Below are 20,873 nucleotides of genomic sequence, written 5' to 3'. Positions count from 1 at the left end.
ATTAATCAAAAGGAATGTGAGCACGTGTGTACTGAACACGTTAATTTTCTTTATGTAGAGAAGTAAAGGAGAAAGCTATAAATGTATAGCGATGAACAGCAAGGGAAGATAAAATGTCGAATAAAGGGGTGGGGGGGGCACAGGAAAATATTACTGCAAATTAAAGCAGGAAGGAGAAGACACTGAACAGGAGGATGGAATATGGGGAGGAAAGAGAGAAACACAGAGGAAGGGATGAAGGGGAGAGAGCTAGAAAAGAAGGGCTAGAAGGAACATGATGATAGAAAGGAGCAATGCAGAGGCAAGGGGACTGGATGGATAGAAAGAGGGTTAGAGGCACGGTGAAAGAGGAAGAGAGTGCGGTAGAAAGCAAGAGAGGGGACTCGAGCAGTAGGTGGAGAGCGATAGATGCGAGGGAAACAGCGTAAGGGGGAGAGGGGAGTGTTAGAAAGGGAGAAGAGAGTGAGACAGCGGGTAGGGAGGGAGAAGAAACTAATGGGCAGGAGCGCGAGAGGCATGGATAGGCAGAGGGGCAGGGAAAGCAAGCGGAGGCTGGCAGGTGAGTGGAAAGACAGGGTGGTAAGCCATGTGCGTGTGGCGGGGGGGGTGACTTTAATAAGGCAGCATGGTACCGAGGTAGACCAGGGGCTGCCGTAGATATACGGCTGGTCCGCTGAATTTGTGCGAGCGGCGTTATTACCACACAACACGGAATACCGTCTGCACCCTAATCATGGTATTACTGCAGCACTAAAAAATAAGTGCCAATGAGCAACGTAATATTTAACTGCCTTTTTCTGCAGTTGGTTTAGCACATTACGAACTTCACCAGCATTTGAACCCACACAGTGTTGCTTAAGAGGTTTAGCAAGGCACAAGGTTGTGGCACTGAAGCACATTTTGTAACCTAATTAACAAGTAAAGTAGTAAAGAAAGAGAGAACGAAGTCAAGGTGAGAAAGACAGGGCAAGAGTAAGAGAAGAATTAGGTCAGCTATTGGAAAGAAGAAAATAATGAAGAGGGGCGTCTGAGAGAGATTCGAGAAAGAGAGTGAGGGCCAGAAAGAAACAAGCAGATGTAGGTAGATACAGAAGAAACAAGTCAGGTATTGAGAAACTCACCGCCGCAGCCTGGCTTGGACAGGAAGCCAGACAACCTGTGTTGGGATGGGGGCAGGGCCGCCAAAAGACAGGAAGCAGACGGGAGCCTACCCCGCGCTCCTGTACCCGTGAAGCCAGCCGGAAGTTGAGTGTGTGAGCTAGCGGGGGTCCTGTGCTCGTGGAGAGCCCCGCATGCTGCCGAGACTGACCTGCTGCCGAGGGAGAGAGGGACATGTAGAAAGAGCCCGGTGAGTGTGGGGGGGAGGGGTTGTGTGCGCGTGTGTGTGTGTGTGTGCGCATGTGTCTGTGTGTGTGTGCGCGTGTGTCTGTGTGCGCGCGCGTGTGTCTGTCTGTCTGTGTCTGTGTGTGTGTGTGTGCGTGCACGCGTCCTGATCCATTGTGACCGTGAACAGCATGCCGGAATCTGAGCGCGTGTTCACGCGCGCGACCTGATCCGATTCCGGCATGCTGCGCGTGCCCATCCCCTGTCTCCTTGAAAGCATAGCCGGTGACTATAGGTCTCGCAGTGAGACAGCGCTTCGAGCTGTAATCACCAGGGCGAGACCTGATTCAGGCTTTCTCTGGGGCTGCTCCAAGAATATGGAACTCACTTCCACCCGCCATTAGAAGGATACCGTCTGTAGCCCACTTCAAAAAGAGACCAAATCTTTCCTAATGGGCAAATTCCTCTCCTAAAGCTCACACTACAATCACCCCCTGAACCTGACTTTACCTATCATCATTGCACTTTACTGTGGTTGCCTTCTTTACGTTACCCACTCTGCACTTCGAACTACCCCTCTGGGTGATGAGACAGCTTTTCTAGTTTATCGCATCGTTTTTGCTCCTATCCCGTATTGTAATCGATTATTATGATTGTTTTGTTTTACCATATACTGTTTCCAGGGGCGGCTGGTGACATTTGAAAGTGGTGAGGCGTAAATACTGCACTGTGACGAGCGCGCGCAGCGAGCGAGTCAAACCACCTATGGGGGATTCGGGGGTTCTCCCACAGGAACATTTTGAAAAAAGAGTGGGCAAATGGTGCATTCTTAAGAACATTTGAGAAAGAGGTATCTTGGCCAATACATCTCTGAGAGTAGCCAGACAAGTCTATTTGCACTTGCACAGATACATTTCTCTCCCTGCATTCGCATAGGCACAGTCACCCTGCACTCATAGACCCATTACTCACCCTTCCCTGACACATCACTAAGCCAGCATTCACCCATCCACATCACTCACTCTGGACTCACACAAGCACACTGCTCAACCTGCACTCACACAGACATCACTCACCCTGGACTCACACAGCCACACTGCTCACCCTGCGCTTACACAGACATCACCAACCCTGCACTGTCACAGACATCACTCACCCTGGACTCACACAGGCACGCGGTGGGGGGTGCGCCAAGGGAGAATAACATTAAGAAAACTTACCTGACCGCCTCTGCTCCTGGTCCGCGTTGGCGCCTCATCTTCAAACAGGAACCGGAACAGGAACAGCAGCACCGAGTGGCAACCCCTAAGCCAATCTGCAGCGCCAGGGCACAGTTAATCCTCGCCCGCAGCACGCCCATTAGAAGACCAAGGGGCTCCTAATGGGCATGGCTAACAAGTTAAAACACAAGTGCGCATGAGTGGGCACGGTGCGAAAATTCGCCCTCCGTCCCCACTCATGCGCACTTGTGTTGTGCTGCTGCCTGCTGCCCCCATGTCTGACAATGCATGTCAGTCAACATGACGCCAGACCGCCCATGCTGGCTGGCATGCATTGTCAGTTCTCCCTCGGCGTCGGTCTTTGAACTTAAGTAAACTATTCAGTTTACTTAAGTTCAGAAACGTCGGAGCTGCGGGCGGCTGCGGGCGGGGGGGCTACGCCCCCACGCCCTAATGGACGCACCGCGCCTGACTGTTTCTATTTGTTTCTTTATCCCTGGACTCCCCTTCCCCCTTGTTATATATTCCCCTGATTCTACTGTAAAGCACTCTATACCCTCACGGGTCTGGTTCGCACTCTATAAAACACAAAATAAATAAATAAATAAATGCCATTTGCGGTCCTCCCGGGGATCCGGGTTATGCCATGGACCGCGAGCAGGCATCTGGTGGGTATATTAGCAGGGCTTTGTATGCCAGGTCTGGGTAGTTCCCGCTATCGGGCCCAACTGCGCATGCAGTACATGTGTATCACGCTGCTAATAGGTATTTGGGCTGGGAGGCAAGATTGACATTGGCCATCCCCCTGTTAAATTCTGAGAGACTTGGGAGCTTGTGGAAGTCTAAGGGATTTGACAAGTGTGATCTTATAGGGATCACCCAGATTAAGGATGTGTGGTGAGGAGACAACATACATACATTTGACTTTCTGAAGCAGCAGTATAGTTTGCATGATAATGAACATTATTGATATCGTCAGGTTAGACATGCTCTCCTCGCTCACATACCTAGGGACACCACGCTTCCAGAGGCTTCTCCTCTTGAGGATCCAGTGCTGGATGGGCACCTTCCCAAGAAGACTATCTCTTAATATATAAGAAGCTTGTAAATAATATGGAGGACCCGCTGGTACGTATTAGAGCGCAGTGGAGTGTAGATGGGTTGGAGTTAGATGATGAAGACTGGGTGGAGGCAGTTTCCTCCCCGAAGGTAGTGGCGATTCAGATGAGGCTCCGACTGGTGCAGCTAAAGATCTTACACAGATCGTTTATTACCGAGCCTCGATTGGTGCGCATGGGACGAGTGGAGAGTGCAGAAGGGGTTGTGGAGAACCTGACACTTTTATACATATTCTTTGGCACTGTGTGGCAGTACAGACATTCTGGACAAGGGTTCATGACGAGATGAAAGAAGTATTGGGGGAGGGAATATGACCAGAAGCTCGGAGGTGTAAACTGAATGTGTGGGAACCCACGGATCTAAATGTGTATCGGAAGCAAAGGGGGACACTAGCGTGCCTGGTGGCTAAACGAAATATAGCTCAGCTGTGGGGAGCGAGCCAGCCGCCTCGAGTTTCCAAGTGGGTGGAGGATTTGGACTGGTGTAGTGCGGTAGACCCAAAGAATAGGAATAGATGCAGTTCGCACACTCATAGTTGTTGGCCATCAAATTAAAAGTAAAGATTACACAACGGAATCTTACCTACAGTATTTAGTTGGAGGAGCATTTCTTTTGTATATTTAAAAAATTGGCCAGGGTTTCTGGTGCGAGCACATTCTGGCCGCAGATGGGCTTGCCTTAGGTGGGTCGGCTGTACAAATGCGGTCAGCGAGTTAATTTCAGAGCTGGCATGTGGCATGTCTGGGAGGTATGAAACTCACGCAGAGTATAGGCTAGCCAGATGCAAAAAGATGTTTGCAAGAAAAAAGGTCCTAGAAGAAGAGGTAGTGTGCACTACAGGTGTTTGGACGAGAATCCTCACTCACCCGAGGATGACATGCTTCATTAAAGGGTCCCTCCACACACCGGGACTGCAAGGTATCCGTGTGGGCTACAACTTTCCACAGGAAATGAGCAGGAGGGTTTTGGTAGCATGCCTAAGTATAAAACCATCAAGGGTGAAAGTAAGGGGCAGAGTGCAAGTGGAAAGTGAGTTAAAACTATTTCAACAAGGACAAAACAACTATATTCCTGTGTCCTCATGGATAGTGGTTAAAAGAATAGTGCAGGAGCGTTATGGATATTCACTCTGTATACGGTCAACATGTTTCTGCCATGTGTGACTTAGATGTTCAAGGCATTCTTCAGGACCATAATGTTTTGTCACTCTGCTGTGTAAATATGTGTGAATTATAAATATAAAACAATAAAAACGTGTATTCAGGCCTATTTCTTGACCAGCAGTGGACAATGGCAGTGGGTAGATGACTAGGTCAGATGGCCCTGGATAAACGTAAATAAATAAATGTCAAACAATTGCATCAAAGTACATTCTGACACCAGTGTTCCCCAACACCTCAAAACGTGTATATATATTTTCCCATAGGAATAAAGATCTTACGTAAGGGCAGTGTAGAAGGACCACATCTTCACATGTAGAACTCTCTTTAGAGGTATAACAACAAGATAAGGGACAAGAAAACATAACGTAGACTAGGCATAAACACACATATTTCAATGAACTAGACAACTGTGGTGGACAGGTGTATATACACCTCAACTCATCGCATTCACTAGGTGTACTGCTAGATAAAGAGCACCTTGTCTGTTACTCTAATATATATCATTCCACCTGAGTGTATCCTGTAGCCAGCGGAATGTTGGTATATAGAGCCTCAACATCAAAGGAGGCCAAAAGAGGGTTATCAGAGCATGTCAGCGTGTCGAGAAAACAATTTGAACTAAAATGAGAAACAGAAAGTATAAATTTAAAATAAGTGGGCAGAGCCTGCAGTACTCAGTATTTAAGGACCTAGGCACATCCTTAAAACAGGCAATTCAGTCGTAAAAGTAAAAAAGAAAAGGGTCAGATTCAGCACATGTCATCAAAGCAGCCGCTGTGCAAACCCGGTCTGCAAGTCATTTTCAGAGCCGGCACGGGGAGTGCTCGGAAGGTACCCAATGAGTCCAAGCGAGTCAGCGCTCTGAGAAAAAAGTGACTGGGCAAATAAAAATTCAAAACAGGGTCCAGCAACCCCTAGCACCTGGTTCAGGCTCCCCTGGGCCAGGAGTATACTGGGAAACGAGGTTTAAACTAAATAAGCATAAGAAACAGAAACCATACATTTAAAATTTGTGGGCTGGGCCAGTAACACTCACTACGTGAAGGAGCCATGTATCTCCTTAAAAACAGCAATATAGTAGTACAGGGGAAAAAAATGAGTCAGATTCAGCCTATGTCATTGAAACAGCCGCTTTGAACACTTGGATCAAAGAAAGATCAAATGCCAAAGAAAGAAGAAAACAAGTGTCGTGTTAAGGAAATGTTTATCACATCAATAACATAAAAATATATGAATAATTACATTTTCTAAAGGAAAAGGAATCTCAACAATTGAACTTTGTTACCTTCAGCTTGTCAAATTTGAATTTATATGTTGGTGTGGCTCGGCTTCCCATTTCTACTCACAACTCCAGTCGTTTTGTGTTATTATGACATACCATGTTTAAGGGCACTTCAACAGGCACTGATAAAATATCAATTAGAATATAGGCATTTCTAGGCAATCTATTTATGTTTACCTTTTCAAAGTGTATTTTCATGATAGAAATAAGAACTAACATCATCTAACAAAAGCAAATAATGTCATCTCTGTATCACGCATGCTTTATGAAAGCTATTTCAGGTGAGCAGGGAAGTCGGACATGTCAATGTGTAAAGCTGCTGAAAAAAGTCAAATATGTGGTGTTTTGCAATTAATATGCTGTGCAGAAAAGCTAAAGCAGGGCATATTATTGTTTATAGACTTTGGAATACAGTTATTTCAATTAATAAGTCACAGAGAAGAAAACAATTAGGGACAAGAATTAGAGATATGTCAGTACCTAGGACACACTTGCATTCACGCAGTGGCTTATAAAATAACTTGTAGCAAAGAAAATGACAGCGATTTGCCTCTTTAGTTCACCTTAGAGCATCTTCCAATTCCATATGTCTTGGAGAATGGTCCAAAAAGAGAGTTCAATAAATTCAAAGCTTTGGCAACAGTTGTGATCCAACGCTGGTCCCCCTCCTGAAATGGCAACAGAAGAAGTAAAAAGGCAAGGCGTAAATCAAATCCAGCTCCTCCCAAAACCTTGTTAAACACCAAAAGTAGAATATGTGTAATTATTTATAATGAGTTAAATGTAATTCAAATTAACAATCATTGAATCAATACCCCAAACCTCGATTTAGCAGCCAATCTCTCTCTCAGACTCAAAAATGCCTCCTTGATTCCACCCACGCTCCATGTCAACCAACATGATATATGTGTTGCTCCAAACACGAACTCTTCAACATTTGGGATTCCATTGACATATTATATTAATCTGACGGTAGGTGGTGACATTATTGCCTCTATGAACTAAACCCTGAAAAGACAATCATCACTGTCAAATAAATTCAGGCATTCCCTTTACGGACTTGCATGGCCAAAATATTTTATTAGACCATAAAGAATTTTCCTCATTTTAATAGACATTAAAAAAAAAAAGATTATTTTCAATAAGGGCTACAAATTTCATACAGTCATTAACGAATTAGCCCGCAATTCTGATCTCTGATATATTCAGCTTGATGTTGAGGAAAACAATCCAGTAAAAAGATATTGGACTGAAATCACTGTTCTCATCATCATTATCGATAGATGAACCGAACATTTTGTATACTGGAAGAATTATTGTACTGTCTTTTCCTTTTGTTTTCCTATGTCAATAAAAACGACTTGAAATAAAAAAAAAAAGGTGAGCAAATTCTGCATTCTTCATTAACTTTACAATAGCTTTAGGTGGTCTGTGACTATTTTAAAACTGGTATTTAGGGGACAGTTATTTACTCTTTGGATCATAACATATAAAAATACATTAGGGGAACACTTCTTGGGAAAACAAAGCATAAACTGACAGACTAAGCAACATGAAAGCGTTTTTTTCCAATGGATACTATGATCTCAAAACACAAATGTAAATGTAAACAGAGGCCAGCAAAAGAATGCCTTCTCCTTTAATTTGAATGGCAAGTGCTATGGCAAGGGTATGATAAAACGAGACCACTACTGGCACATTACTTAAAACACAACCAACAAAAAAGGTTTTAATTCTTCAATTACCTCGGTTATTAAAGCTTCCATATAATTCTCAATACATAGGGGCCAATTACGATGTTGGTCAGAGGTCTCGTAAACAGGACCAAGTGACCTCAGGTCGGCGGTCCCGACCACCTGATTAGGATGCGACCGAACAATGTTCGGTCACCTTTTGACATTTCTCTATGGGAGCATGTGTTACGGTCGTAAACTGGCCCTAGTACATGCTCCCATGTGGAAATTGGAGTTGGTGCTAATTCCTGCACCCCAGGTGCCTGCCCCTCAGCCCAACCAGAGGCCATGCACACAAAGGAGCCCTCTTAGGGGCCCCAAACATGCTTTCCAACAGGGTTTCCATGCCAGAAAGGCCAGAATGGAAACCCTGCCAGAAACCGTACATCGTAATCCCAAGGGTGGAAAGACCGCCCTTTGGGATTACGGGAGGAACTCCGACTTGCTCCTTGAGTCTGTCGGAAGCCAGCCGGAATGACCAGCAGGTTTCAATTCCCACTAGCTGATTCATAATCAGCCAGTCAGAATTGAAACCGCTGATGGCAGTCGGAGGCTTTCCCACCGCCATCGTAATAAGCCCTCTAGTTGAAGAGGTAGAAAAAAAGTTGCTATTATTAAGAATGCAGGTTCGAAGGACCATAGGTAAGAGTCCTTTAAAAAGAAGGAAACATACAGAAAACACTCCACAAAGTTTAATTTGTAATTATGCATTCAGTGTTACTAAATATTCCCAAATTAAAACAAAGTAATTTTATGTGTGCAGCAGTAAAATAAAAATAAATAAAAAGAAAAGCGATTGTGCGTAGGTCATATTGGTTGCTGTACAGAACATACTCTATCTTTTGAAAGGGGAAGAACAAGAAGAAAAGCTGTTATATACTTTACCAAAATGCTGAAGGCTTTTTTCATAATGACGGGTGTTATGCTCACATGGAATGTATGACAGAACCACCCAAGCCATTACCAGGCACGGCTTTACAACGCGGTCATTACAACAATGGCGACAATACTACGCAAGTCTTTACCATGCATATGCCTTCACCATGCATGCCTTTACAACGAAATGTGCATGGTTAAGACATGCCTAGTAAAGGAATATGCACAGATAAAATTTACCAGGTAAGTATAACCCATATTTAAATAATTATATATATATGTGTATATATGTGTATATATATATATATATATATATTGACAGACAACGCGTACAAACGGCTTGTTTTTACAAACTTGTTTATACAAGAACTCTTATTTGTATAATTTCATATTTACAGATGTACCACCTTGACTATCTGTATATTTGCACATGTCTAGGCATATAGTGATAATATGTCCTATAACTCCAAGATGGCGCTATATTTGACAGCAATTGTTTGTAAGTCCGTTTTCGATGCTTATGTCGTACATGCTGTAAATACGGCAAACTTTGGGAATACTATTGTGTGAACAAGCACTCATGGAGTGCGAAATGCGTCACGTAGGGCTTATGGCGTGAATAAACCCTACCTTTTGTTGACAGACCTTCCGTGCAAGTGTGGATTATTTGCATCTGAGAGCACGCTTGGAACGCCGCTTTGTTTGTTATGTGATTGCCGGGTGCTTCACCGGCAGTGTGCCACCCCCATTGGACGAAGGATACAATCTTTGGATTATATATATATATATATATATATATATATATATATATATATATATATATATATATATATATATATCCTCACACGCTGGTTCCTGCTTTCCCAGCCACTTCGAGCGCTCGATGTGGGTGCGTTCCCTACGGCGGAACCTCGCCGTTCAATATAGCACACTCCTCCGTTTTGGCGAAAGAATTGGGCGCACACTCGCTGCCTTCCACAATTGTTTTATTCACTGTCTAACAGCTTGGAAACAAACAAAGATCTACGCGTTTCAGTGCTCCTGGCACCTTGCTCACGATCACTTGTTTACATTTTTTTACTTCTTTTAAAGTAACCAATGACATGGATGTTACCTCACATCCTGTTTTACTCTAGGCATTGTGGTTATTGTAGTTTTTCATAAAAAAAGAGTCTATTTGGTGAAGTTGGGTCCGCTAGTACAGTGCTTGTTACTATTAATGGTTTTCGATATTCATTGCATCATGAATATTTCATTTTGAACCATGTTCTTGTTGCAGAAGAGCCCCAAACCTAAAAGATCAACTGATTCATAGCCATTGCAGCCCAAGCAAAAAGAAAGAATGGTTGAAAACCACAGGCTTTGTAAAATGCTATAACTGTAAAATGTGCCAAATTGCCAAACCCACCAAAGAAATACCGCTACCTGACAACAAAAAATGGCAGATAAAACAACTAATCACTTGCACGACAGATTTCACGGTCTATGGCGTAGTATGCCCATGCCCCCTGATGTATATTGGAAGCACCAAGGGAGAGCTCAAAAAGCGGATAATGGAACATGCAAGAGCCACGACACACAAGGACAGAGCAAATGCGGTGGCAAAACACATGGAGCAGAAACACGATGCTGATTGGCTAAAACTAAAATTCTTCGGGATAGAGACCATACCGAAGAACATACGGGGAGGAGATCGTGAAAAAAACTTGCGCAAAAAAGAATCGCGACACATCCTAAATTTCAGAACCTTACATCCACACGGCCTGAACCAATCGGAGGAGCTGTACATCCACCTCGTGTAAGAAATCATAAGGAGCTGGTGAAGAGCCAAGAGAGATGAGCGATACAAGACACATGCATGGAAGGACAGGAGAACAACAAAAGGAAATATGGGGTCAGAAAACATGCAATGATCTCTGATAAACTGGCTGCTAGTTAAGTAATCCCACTGGAGGGATCTAAACAACAAGAACATGGTTCAAAATGAAATATTCATGATGCAATGAATATCGAAAACCATTAATAGTAACAAGCACTGTACTAGCGGACCCAACTTCACCAAATAGACTCTTTTTTTATGAAAAACTACAATAACCACAATGCCTAGAGTAAAACAGGATGTGAGGTAACATCCATGTCATTGGTTACTTTAAAAGAAGTAAAAAAATGTAAACAAGTGATCGTGAGCAAGGTGCCAGGAGCACTGAAACGCGTAGATCTTTGTTTGTTTCCAAGCTGTTAGACAGTGAATAAAACAATTGTGGAAGGCAGCGAGTGTGCGCCCAATTCTTTCGCCAAAACGGAGGAGTGTGCTATATATATATATATATATATATATATATATATATACACACACACACATATACACACATGCATATTATAATTTTTATAATATATATACATAAATATATATTTATATATGTACATAATATATATTTTTAATATATACATATATAAATAATGTTATATTTTTATAACTAGATCTAATTTAATATATATATATATATATATATATATATATATATATATATATATATATATATATATATATATGTGTGTGTGTGTGTCCAAAACACCCTCTCCAAAGAAAAAGGCAGAGGCCACGGTAGGGGAACAGCTTGGAGTCTCTTTATTGTAGACTCAGCAGTTGGGCGTATGCATTTCGGCCGTGTGGCCTCGTCAGCGCCCAGGTTGTAATAGGAGGTGAGTATGCTGCACAAAAGGTCGTGCCCCAACTAAAATAGTTCTGGTTGCTCCACCCATAAGCGGAGATTAATGTCACCTGCTTCAGTTTACCAATGGTGGAACAAACTGCAAATCCCAGCATGCAGTAGTTTACCAGGATTGAACGGCCGCATGACCGCGGGAACTGCAGGCACCTCGAGCAGCTCTTTCCCAATATCCCACAGTGCCCTCCACAACATCGAAGCTCCTTACGTCCCCTGACTGCACAACCACCGCAATCAGGTATGTTTTCCACGGGGACGCACAATGCGGAGTCCATTGACTCCAGCACCGCTTCTGTTGCTCCTGCGTGCAGTGGTGGGCCTGGTCCTTCCGATAGCTCGGTTTCAAAAAAGATTCTGCCGATATATATGTGTATATATTCTCCGATGCGCTGTTCTCCGTGGTTCCCAGTCCTTTCGATGCCGGTGTCAGCTGACGGCGACAGCAGCCGTAATTAAATCCTTTTAAAGCCCTCAATTATCCACCGAATGACGGAAATAAGTAGCGGCGCACCAGGAGACTGCACAACAAAGATTTATTGTGCACCAAGTTCAATACGACGCGTTTCGGTGTGTAGCCTTTTGCAAGTAACTTTGGTATAGCAAATTCCCTTAGAAATAGTAAACAGAGTTTATGGAAAGTGAAAAAATACTTCTGTATTGATTTTACATAGAATGTAGGAAATACTTAATTTTTTCTCACATTGAGCATAATATTCATGATTTTTTGTCATTTTGATCACATCAAATATATTTACATCATTTTAAGAAAACCAGCGGCATATTTTGCAATTACTGCAGTTACGACATGATTAAACCAGCTTAAAGAAACTGAAAAAATACTTCTGTGTCGAATCTTGCTAAAATATAGGATTTGCTTAATATATTGTCGTACTCCTATAGAACAATGTATTCATGATTATTTTGGGCATTGTGATCACATCTAATATATTTACAACATTTAAGTATACCAGCAGCACATTTCACAATTACGGCAAGTACGACATAATTCAACACGCAATGATCCATGTTAAATCAATGAGTGATAAACTCATGATAATTCGAACAAAATCTATATACATTTAAGTATTTTACAATTTAGATTTACATTTGATATGCACGCCTGTAGCGGTGTTTTGTGCAGACTCAATAAAGTTGCTTACATGTACAACCAGTAAGGAGTCAATTATATCCCTGAACCTGGAAGTGTACATAGAACATGGCAAAATACAATCTAGAACCTTTAGAAAACCAACATCAGGCAATGCAATTTTGCACGCTAGCAGCCTTCATACTACCAAGGCAAAGGCGAAGGCAAAGGTTTGCTCTTGACAGAAGGAGTAGCCTTAGAAGTGGAAGGACTCTCTGACCCCATAGAAGGTTGTTGTTTCTTCACAACGTTGGCCCCAGGAGAAGATAAAAGCTCCTCAGCAGCTCTCTTCCTAGAGGCTACAGATGATCCGGAGGCAATACTGCCTACCTCAGAAACTGGATTGTCCTGGTCCATAAGCTTCTGTAGCCACAGAAGTAAGTGGCCCTCTCTGTTCCAGAGGGTCTTTTGAGGAAAGGTCCTGCATATCTTGCAGTCCTTCACTTGATGATCCGGATACAGGCAGTAGATGCATTTCTTGTGGGGATTTTCTGAGACAAGCCGGAGCTTACCACAAGATTCACAAGGCCTAAATAATGATTTCTTAGAGGAAGACATCATAAAAGCAAGAAATCCTGAAGAAACTTGAGAAGAACTGAGCAGAGCTCAGGGAGACTACCTTCACAGGACGTGCGGTAGGAAATATGAGAGCCTGAGCCTCTGAGGAGAACTTTCAGGTAGGTGCGGTTGCCTGATTGGCTACAGTTTGGGCTATATATATGATGACTATGATAGTCATGCATGTGGAACTTTTGTCTTGGTAGCTTGGGCTACTTTACTTCCTGGTTTCTTGTTACCAAGGTTTTTTGGTTGTTATTGGCATATTTTTTGCTTTTATTATATACTGTGGGACTCCCACTCCGACTACGGGAAATGATTCAGGCATGTGAATCTGTGAAAGACACCCCAATATTGGAGAACCACGCCTGCTACTATGAAAATATCCCACAATGATAACTACATGAAGCTGACCAGAAGGAAAAACAAAAAACTCATCACGGAGGCTGAATGTAAATATCTCAAGAACGACTTCCCAGTAACTCCCTCTATATACTTTATTCCCAAAATTCATAGAAACTCTGTTAAACCTCCTGGCAGACCCATTATTTCTGCAAGGGATGGGATCCTGGAAAATACCTCTATTTATATCGATTTTTTCTTACAGGAATATGTGAGATCCCTCGGTTCCTATGTTCAGGACACGGGTGATTTTCTTAGAAAAATTGGGAAGGTGCAATGGAAAGAGGGATACTGGATGTTAGCCCTTGATGTATCATCCCTCTACACGAATATAAGACATGAGGACGGCCTCAGAGCTGTTAAGTACTATCTGGCACAAAGACCCTTACATTATCTGGACCACAGCAATTTGCTCCTTGAAATGCTGGAATTTTGCCTTCGGAATAACATTTTCATGTATAATAACTTGCTTTACCAGCAACTTAGAGGTGTAGCAATTGGGGGCAGCTTTTCTCCCAGCTATGCCTGTCTACACATGGGTAGCTGGGAGGAACTGTTCCTCAAAAAACAGTTCAGCCAAACCTTTGATGAGAATGTAGTTGTTTGGCTACGCTACATTGATTTTTTTGAATATATTTTATTGTTTTTACAATGTACAATCACAACACTTTCCAGTGCCTCAAGCAGTAAGTAGTGCAAACCATCCCTTCAAACCATCGCATTAATCAGAAACAACAGTAATGTATCTTGTAACTTTAGTCACTTATCGCATTTTATAGGGCGGGTACAATAATACATGGAAAAGGAAATAAAAAAGTCAGCTGGGCTCAGCATTCCCAGACAGCATACTGTAGTTGAGGGTGCATCTCTTCTGCACGGCTCAGCGTGTATGATACGGGAAGGTGCTGTGCAATAGGAGTGACATGTTCCCGGTGCTTCGGTTTGCGTGTATGTAAATAAGGCGTGTTGCAATAGGCAGTTAAAAGTGAACTGCAGTGTCTGTGAGCCATGAGGGCGGCATGCGGCTCTTGGTGTTTCTTATTTTTCCTTTTTTTTTCTCTTCTCTTCTTCCCCCGCACAATGGCTGCGACTTGCGGATTTGCCAGACTCACCGCCATTTCTAGATCTTTAGTAAATGGTACGCCATACTTGGTTGTCCCGTGTGTGTGCGTTGTGTGCTGAGTGAAATCAAGGATTAGGGTGATATATTTAACATGCTGTGTCTCAACCTGTCAAACAAACGTGTCTTTTGGTTAAGCCGCCTTGACACCAAAATCTAAAATCCAACTATATATATGAGGAAAAAGAAGCCAAGGGGAAAAAAGTGGCTGAAATATAAGCAGAGGAATACTGGTTGAAATGGGGAAAAAGAAAAGGGGGTGTGGAGTGTATGCAGCGTGGATGTATCCATCCGTGGGTGTATTCCGGGTGTCATTACCATATTAGTGCTAGGGTGGGGGTTGCTTGCGGGGGTCCATCGTGGTCACAACCTTTAAGCGTCAGGTCTCATGTGTCGTAAGGGAAAAAAAATAAAGGGGGGGGTGGGCGACTACCGCTTCGTGGGGTGGTGGCATCCAGGGGGGGGGGGGGCGACGACCGCTTTGCGGGGTGGTGGCATCCCTATTTGACGTGGGTACGGTATACTGTGTGTTGGCAAGAGGGAATCCAGTCACATGCGCTTATCACTCCTCATCGCATCTGTTACTCAGTTCCCACCCAAGGGGAGGAGGGGATCTAAGTGACTCCCTGATCTAGGCACGCCTAGTGAAAAGACTTCAGTGTGTCGTCCCTGATTTGCGCTATGGGGAATTTCCTGAGCCTTGCTATCTCTTCCCTGTGGAGGGTAGTGCTTTCGGCCTTGCCCAGTTGTCAAATGAGGCGCGCCAGTGCTTGATATGCGGGGATTCGCTGTGTTTCCAGCGTTTGGTGAGGAGTCTCTTGGCTGTAATTAGTCCTAGGTCCCAAAATCTGGATAGAGCTTTGTTGTGCTTTGTCCGTTTATACAGGCCTAGCAAACACGTCTCCCATGTGTGTTGCAGCTGTGTGTCAGTCCCTTTTGCCAAGAGCGACGTCACGGCGTGCCAGTACAGCTGTATCCTCGGACAGTTCCAGAGCATTTGGAGGAGATCTGCATCAGTCAGTGAGCATCTTGGGCACGCAGCAGTGTCTGTTGCGAAGTATTGGTTAATCTTATTCGGCGATAGGTATGCCCTATGCAATATATAGAATTGTATGAGCTTAAGGCGGGAGTTACGTGGGACGTGGGTGGGTCCCTCCATTATCATTGCCCACTCCTTATCTGTCCATTCCTTTCCCCTGTCTGTCGCCCACTTGTCCCGCAATGGCTGGGAGAGATCTGTGTGTGGGACAATAAAGCCTGCGCGAGCCAATGAATCACATGTGATCCGTTCCCCATGACGTGCAAATATTGCACCAGCTGATGCGTTGGCAGTTCCACAGTGATGTCGCCCCAGGCTCGCGTGTACGTGCATACTATGGATGCGTGCTGTAAAAACTGTCCAGTCGGGAGGCCCGTGTCATCAGCTAGTGTCTGGAAGGGAATCAGGGTTCCATCTGTGTACAGATCTGCCTTGGTGTCCACCCCAGCCTGCTTCCATTGGTCTAATGCGACTTCAGTCACTACCCCATCGGCTCGAGGTGTGCCTGAAAGAGGGAGTATCGGGGCATAGGGTTTCATTGCGCGTGTGAGTCGCAGGCTACGTATGTAGCATTTGCGGGCCACAGCTAGATGTAGCTGCGGCGGGCAAACGACTTTGGTCAAGGGGTGAAACAGTGTATGGATCTGCACAAGGGTCAGCATTGTCGTGTCCGTGGCTGTGTCGCCCAGGTTCTTGCCGCTCAGCCAGCCGGCACCCATTGCAGCTGTGCCGCAAGGTAGTAAAGTTCTTGATTGGGAACTGCGAGGCCTCCCGCACCTGTGGGTGAATATAGCTTGGCCAGCGCTACCCGGGGGTCGTCCCATGTGCTAAATGAAACTCCTGATCAGGGTTTCCAGTTCTCTGAAGATTCGGGCCGGAATATATACTGGGATGTTGGAGTAGTACTACAACAGCCTTGGCAGTATTATTATCTTTGTTAGTGTCACTCGGCTGGGTACATTAAGCGGAAGGGTCTTCCAAAAGGATATTTGCGCCTGCATATGAGGACACAGAGGTATCGGAATATAGTGGGGTACCAGGCGAGTCGCGTGCCGTTGATGCTGATCTCGTTTTCTTGTACGTCTGGGTTAAACGAGTATGCTCCAGATTTGGTCCAATTAACCCTGAGCCCTGACATTGCTTCGAAAATGCAGAAGATGTCAGACAGCGTTGATGGCAAGGGGGTCAGATCTTTAATGTACAGTAGCAGGTCATCTGCATATAATGAGACCGCATGTATGTCGTCCGCCAGTGGGATTCCCCACTCCGCACCCCGAGTTCTCAGTATTTCCGCAAGAGGTTCCATCGCTAGCAAGAAAAGCAATTGGGACAGTGGGCATCCTTGTCTGGTGCCTCGTCTAACTATAATGGTGTCCGACGGTAATCTGCCTCTGTGGACCCGTACTTCGGGCTTCTGGTATAGCAGGCTCACCATATCTATATATTCGTCTCCGAGATTAAACTTTCGTAATACCGCCATCAAGTAAGGCCTTTCTACAGAGTAGAATGCTTTTCCTAGATCTAATACCAAGCACCCAGACTGTGGCCATTGCCGCGCGGCGTACTCCTGCACCATAAACAGCCACCTTATGTTATGCGAGGTACTCCTCGTAGGTACGAAACCATTTTGATCTCCATGCACTAGGGTGGTTAACAACGGAGCTAGTCGTTGGGCCAATGTAGAGGCCAGTATCTTATAGTCAGTGTTTAAGAGGGCTAGTGGCCGATACGAGCCTAGCTGCGTGCTATCTCTGTCTGGCTTCAGGAGAGAGATGAGGTTAGCCTCATTGAGCGTGGGGGGGAGAGAGGAGTCCTCGAAGGTTGCCGTGTATACTCGGAGTAGTTCGGGGATCAGTACGTCAGAGTACGCTTTGTAGAACTCAGCGGGTAGCCCATCCGGGCCTGGGGATTTGCCGTTGGAAAGTGTGAAAATGGCTGCGCGCAGCTCGTCTGGTGTGAGTGGGTCCCCTAAGTCATTGCGCTGGTTATCATCCAGCTCCGCCAGGGTAGTGGCGCTGAGATATTCAGTGATATCTGCAAGAGTGACTCGCAGCCGAGAGCCGTACAGTGCACAGTAGTGTGTGGTAAAGGCCTCATGTATCTTGTCTTGCGTGTATACCACTTCACCCTGTTCAGTTTGAATTGCCGTCACTTGGGCCATGCGGTCCTCCTGTCTGATCTGCCAAGCCAACAGCCTACTAGGCTTGTCACCCATATGATGCGTGCAAGCTGAATGATCCGCGTAATTAAGATGGCGCAGTCTATCCAATAATTTCTCATGTTCGGCTCGAGCCTCTGTTACCCTTTCCTCATTACCCTCTCCCGCCTCCCTCTCCCCCTGTAGCAGGTCCAACTCTATCTGTGTCAGTTCTCTTTCCAGCTGTTTGATAGCGTTAGCCTGCGTGCCCAGGCAGCGCCCCCTGACAACTACTTTGAACGCGTCCCATTTTATTTGGGGGGTGGATGCAGTGCCCTTATTTTCTTCAAAATAGTGTGCCACTTGCACAGATATGGCGTTTCGGAAGGGAGCGTCTAGTAGTAAAGCTGGTTGTAGTCTCCAGGTAGGTATGGGCGGATGTGGCTGTGTCCATGTCAGGTCCAGTATGTGTGGGTTATGGTCCGAGTGTGTGCGGCCCATATAATACGTGTCCGTAATGTGGGGACGCAATTCGCTAGACACCATGTATCTGTCCAGTCGTACATGCAGTGAGTGTGCTCCTGAGTAGTAGGAATATACCCTGGTGAGTGGATTGCAGATGCGCCAGGCATCATGTAAGTCCCACTGCGTGGCCCAACCCAATAAGGCTCTCATGGCGCTCTGAACTGGTGTGCCAGGTAGTGGTGGAAAAGAGCGGTCTAGTGTTATATCAAGTATGCAATTGTAGTCACCACCTAGCACTCATGGAATACCGTGCCAAGGCGACAGGCCAGTAGACAGGCGTGTAAAAAAATTAGTATGGTCCGTGTTAGGGGCGTACAACGAAGTCAGAACCACTGGCGCCAGTCTAATCTGCAGTTCACTATCACGAACCTACCCTCCAGGTCTGTGTGTGAATGTGTGACCGCCAAAGGGGTTCCTGGTCTCACCCATATCAGCGCTCCCCGGGCATAGGACGAGTAGCTTGTGGCATAGAGTTGCCCTCGCCACCTGCGGTGTAATGCGCGGGATTCCGCCTCATTAAGATGGGTCTCCTGCAGAAGTGAGACTTGAATGTGGTGGGGTTTTAGGTATGAGTAAATTTGGTATCTGTGTGATGGTGTATGCCTTCCCCGCACATTCCACGTACAAAGTTTTATCGTTGACATTGTGGCTCTTCAAGGGGCTCCCCACCCGTTCCACCCATCACCCCCCAGCTGGCCACGAAGGCTGTATCACCCAGGCACCCCCACATGGATTTTCTAAAGACACAACCACGGCTGCCCACTACTCCAATGTAAGAAAAGGGTGAAAAAAACAATGCAAATAACATTATAAACCATGAAAAACAATTCAAATAAGAAATACCAAAAGGTTGGTTGCTAAACATGCCGCCGTCCAAACTCTCAAGTAGATAGTCAAAGTCTAAATCTAGGGGGGTCGCTGTGCGTTGAGAACTGTTGCGGTATCATAACGGCCAGGTATGAAAAGGGGGCTCCACCCCTCCCGGTTCCCTTGGATGAGGCTGTATTATTGCCAAGTGATCCGTGATAGAAAAAGATGCAACACCCAACGTGTCCTACATTACTTGTCCCAGCCGGGTCGCCTCCAGGCGGGTCGTTGAATTCTTGCTGTCCTAAGCAGGCCAGGACGCGATCGTCGAAGCCCCGGGACTCCTGGGTGGTCGCAGCCCTTCATCAGCGCAGTCGCCCCCAGGAGGCCAAGTGTCGAACATACCCAACATCCCAGACCTGACTCTTAGTTCCAGGTGCGTTCCAATTCCTAGTTAATGGATCAAATCCACCGGCTGTGGTGTGACGTCTGGTTGCTCCACGGAGATCTGGGAATCTGGCAACCCGTAGATAGCCTCATCGTCGCTAGGGAGGTCCCGAGGGCTGGCGTCCGGGGCCGTGTCCGCAGTCGGGGACCGGCTGAGTTCCATCACCATGCGGAGGGCATCTTGTTTTTCACGTTGCATGATCTCTGCAGGCGGGCCAGCGCTTTCCACCACTCGTGTCCCAGTGGCCAGTGTCGATCTGTTTCTGCGTCTTCGCCTAGGACCTCTGACTCGCTGTGGGCCAGTGACTACTGATGCTTTCCGGGGGACCGTCTCCGTTCCGTTGTCTAGCCATGCCTCAACGTCTTCCGGGTTAGTGAAAAATTGTGTCTTGTCTTGTGCCACCACTCTCAGCTTTGCAGGGAACAAGAGGGAGCATTTCAGCCCCAGCTGGCGCAGACGCTGTTTAACTGCAAGGAAGGAGTGTCTTTGTCTCTGGACTTGTATTGTGTAATCCGGGAAGAACATTATTTTGGCGTTATCTATTCGGACTTTCTGGAGTAGGGGTATTTCACGTAGGATAGAATCTCGGTCTCGGTAGTTCAAAATGCGAAGGAGCATCGGTCTGGGGTTGGACCCTGTCGGGAGTGGCCTCGTAGGGACTCGATGCGCCCGCTCCACTTGACTACGCTACATTGATGACCTGTTTGTCCTGTGGAACGGTCAGAAGGAACAGGCCGAAGAGTTTGTGCCTGTACTAAATGACAATATTTTTAATCTTAACTTTACTGTTACCATGAGCCAATCATCCATTATGTTTCTAGATACGGAGGTTTACATTGTCAACAATCGTATAGAGACCAGCCTATACAGAAAGTCAACGGCAGGGAACTCTACTTTACATGCTGGGAGTTCCCATCTGCCTCATCTCATTAACAGCATTCCCTATGGGGAAATGCTACGCCTCAGAAGGATTTGTAGCAGTGAGATAGATTTTAAACAGGCACAAGCTCATAGCAAATTTAGATTCCTGGAGAGAGGGTACAGCAGGCACACAATAGACAGGGCAATCATCAAGTCCATGAGGTACAGTAGAAAGGATCTTCTATCTTACAAAGTAACAGAGCCAACACAACCACTCTCTACACAAACTGAGACATCACAGCAGGAGACCACCATAATTCCCTTCAGGATAATAACAGGCTTTAATAGGCAACACGCTGCTCTCCACCGGATTTTAAACAGGAA

The 20,873-nt window shown here is 45.4% G+C and overlaps 1 protein-coding gene across 2 annotated transcripts in view; it reads right to left on the bottom strand.

Annotated features, from left to right (window-relative positions):
* The window catches only part of VPS33B (VPS33B late endosome and lysosome associated), a 792,141-nt gene that overhangs the window by 544,575 nt on the left and 226,693 nt on the right, over positions 1 to 20,873 (bottom strand). For both annotated transcript variants that reach the window (XM_086958170.1, XM_086958171.1), the window contains exon 9: positions 6,671 to 6,775. In XM_086958170.1, the coding sequence (XP_086814296.1) occupies positions 6,671 to 6,775 (105 nt within the window). The remainder of the gene's footprint in view (positions 1 to 6,670; positions 6,776 to 20,873) is intronic.

Source organism: Lissotriton vulgaris, chromosome 2_1 (genome assembly GCF_964263255.1).
Source record: "Lissotriton vulgaris chromosome 2_1, aLisVul1.2, whole genome shotgun sequence".
NCBI classification, from domain to species: Eukaryota; Metazoa; Chordata; class Amphibia; order Caudata; family Salamandridae; genus Lissotriton; species Lissotriton vulgaris.
The sequence above is the reverse complement of the archived record's forward strand: the minus strand, read 5'-3'. Positions and strand labels throughout refer to the sequence as shown.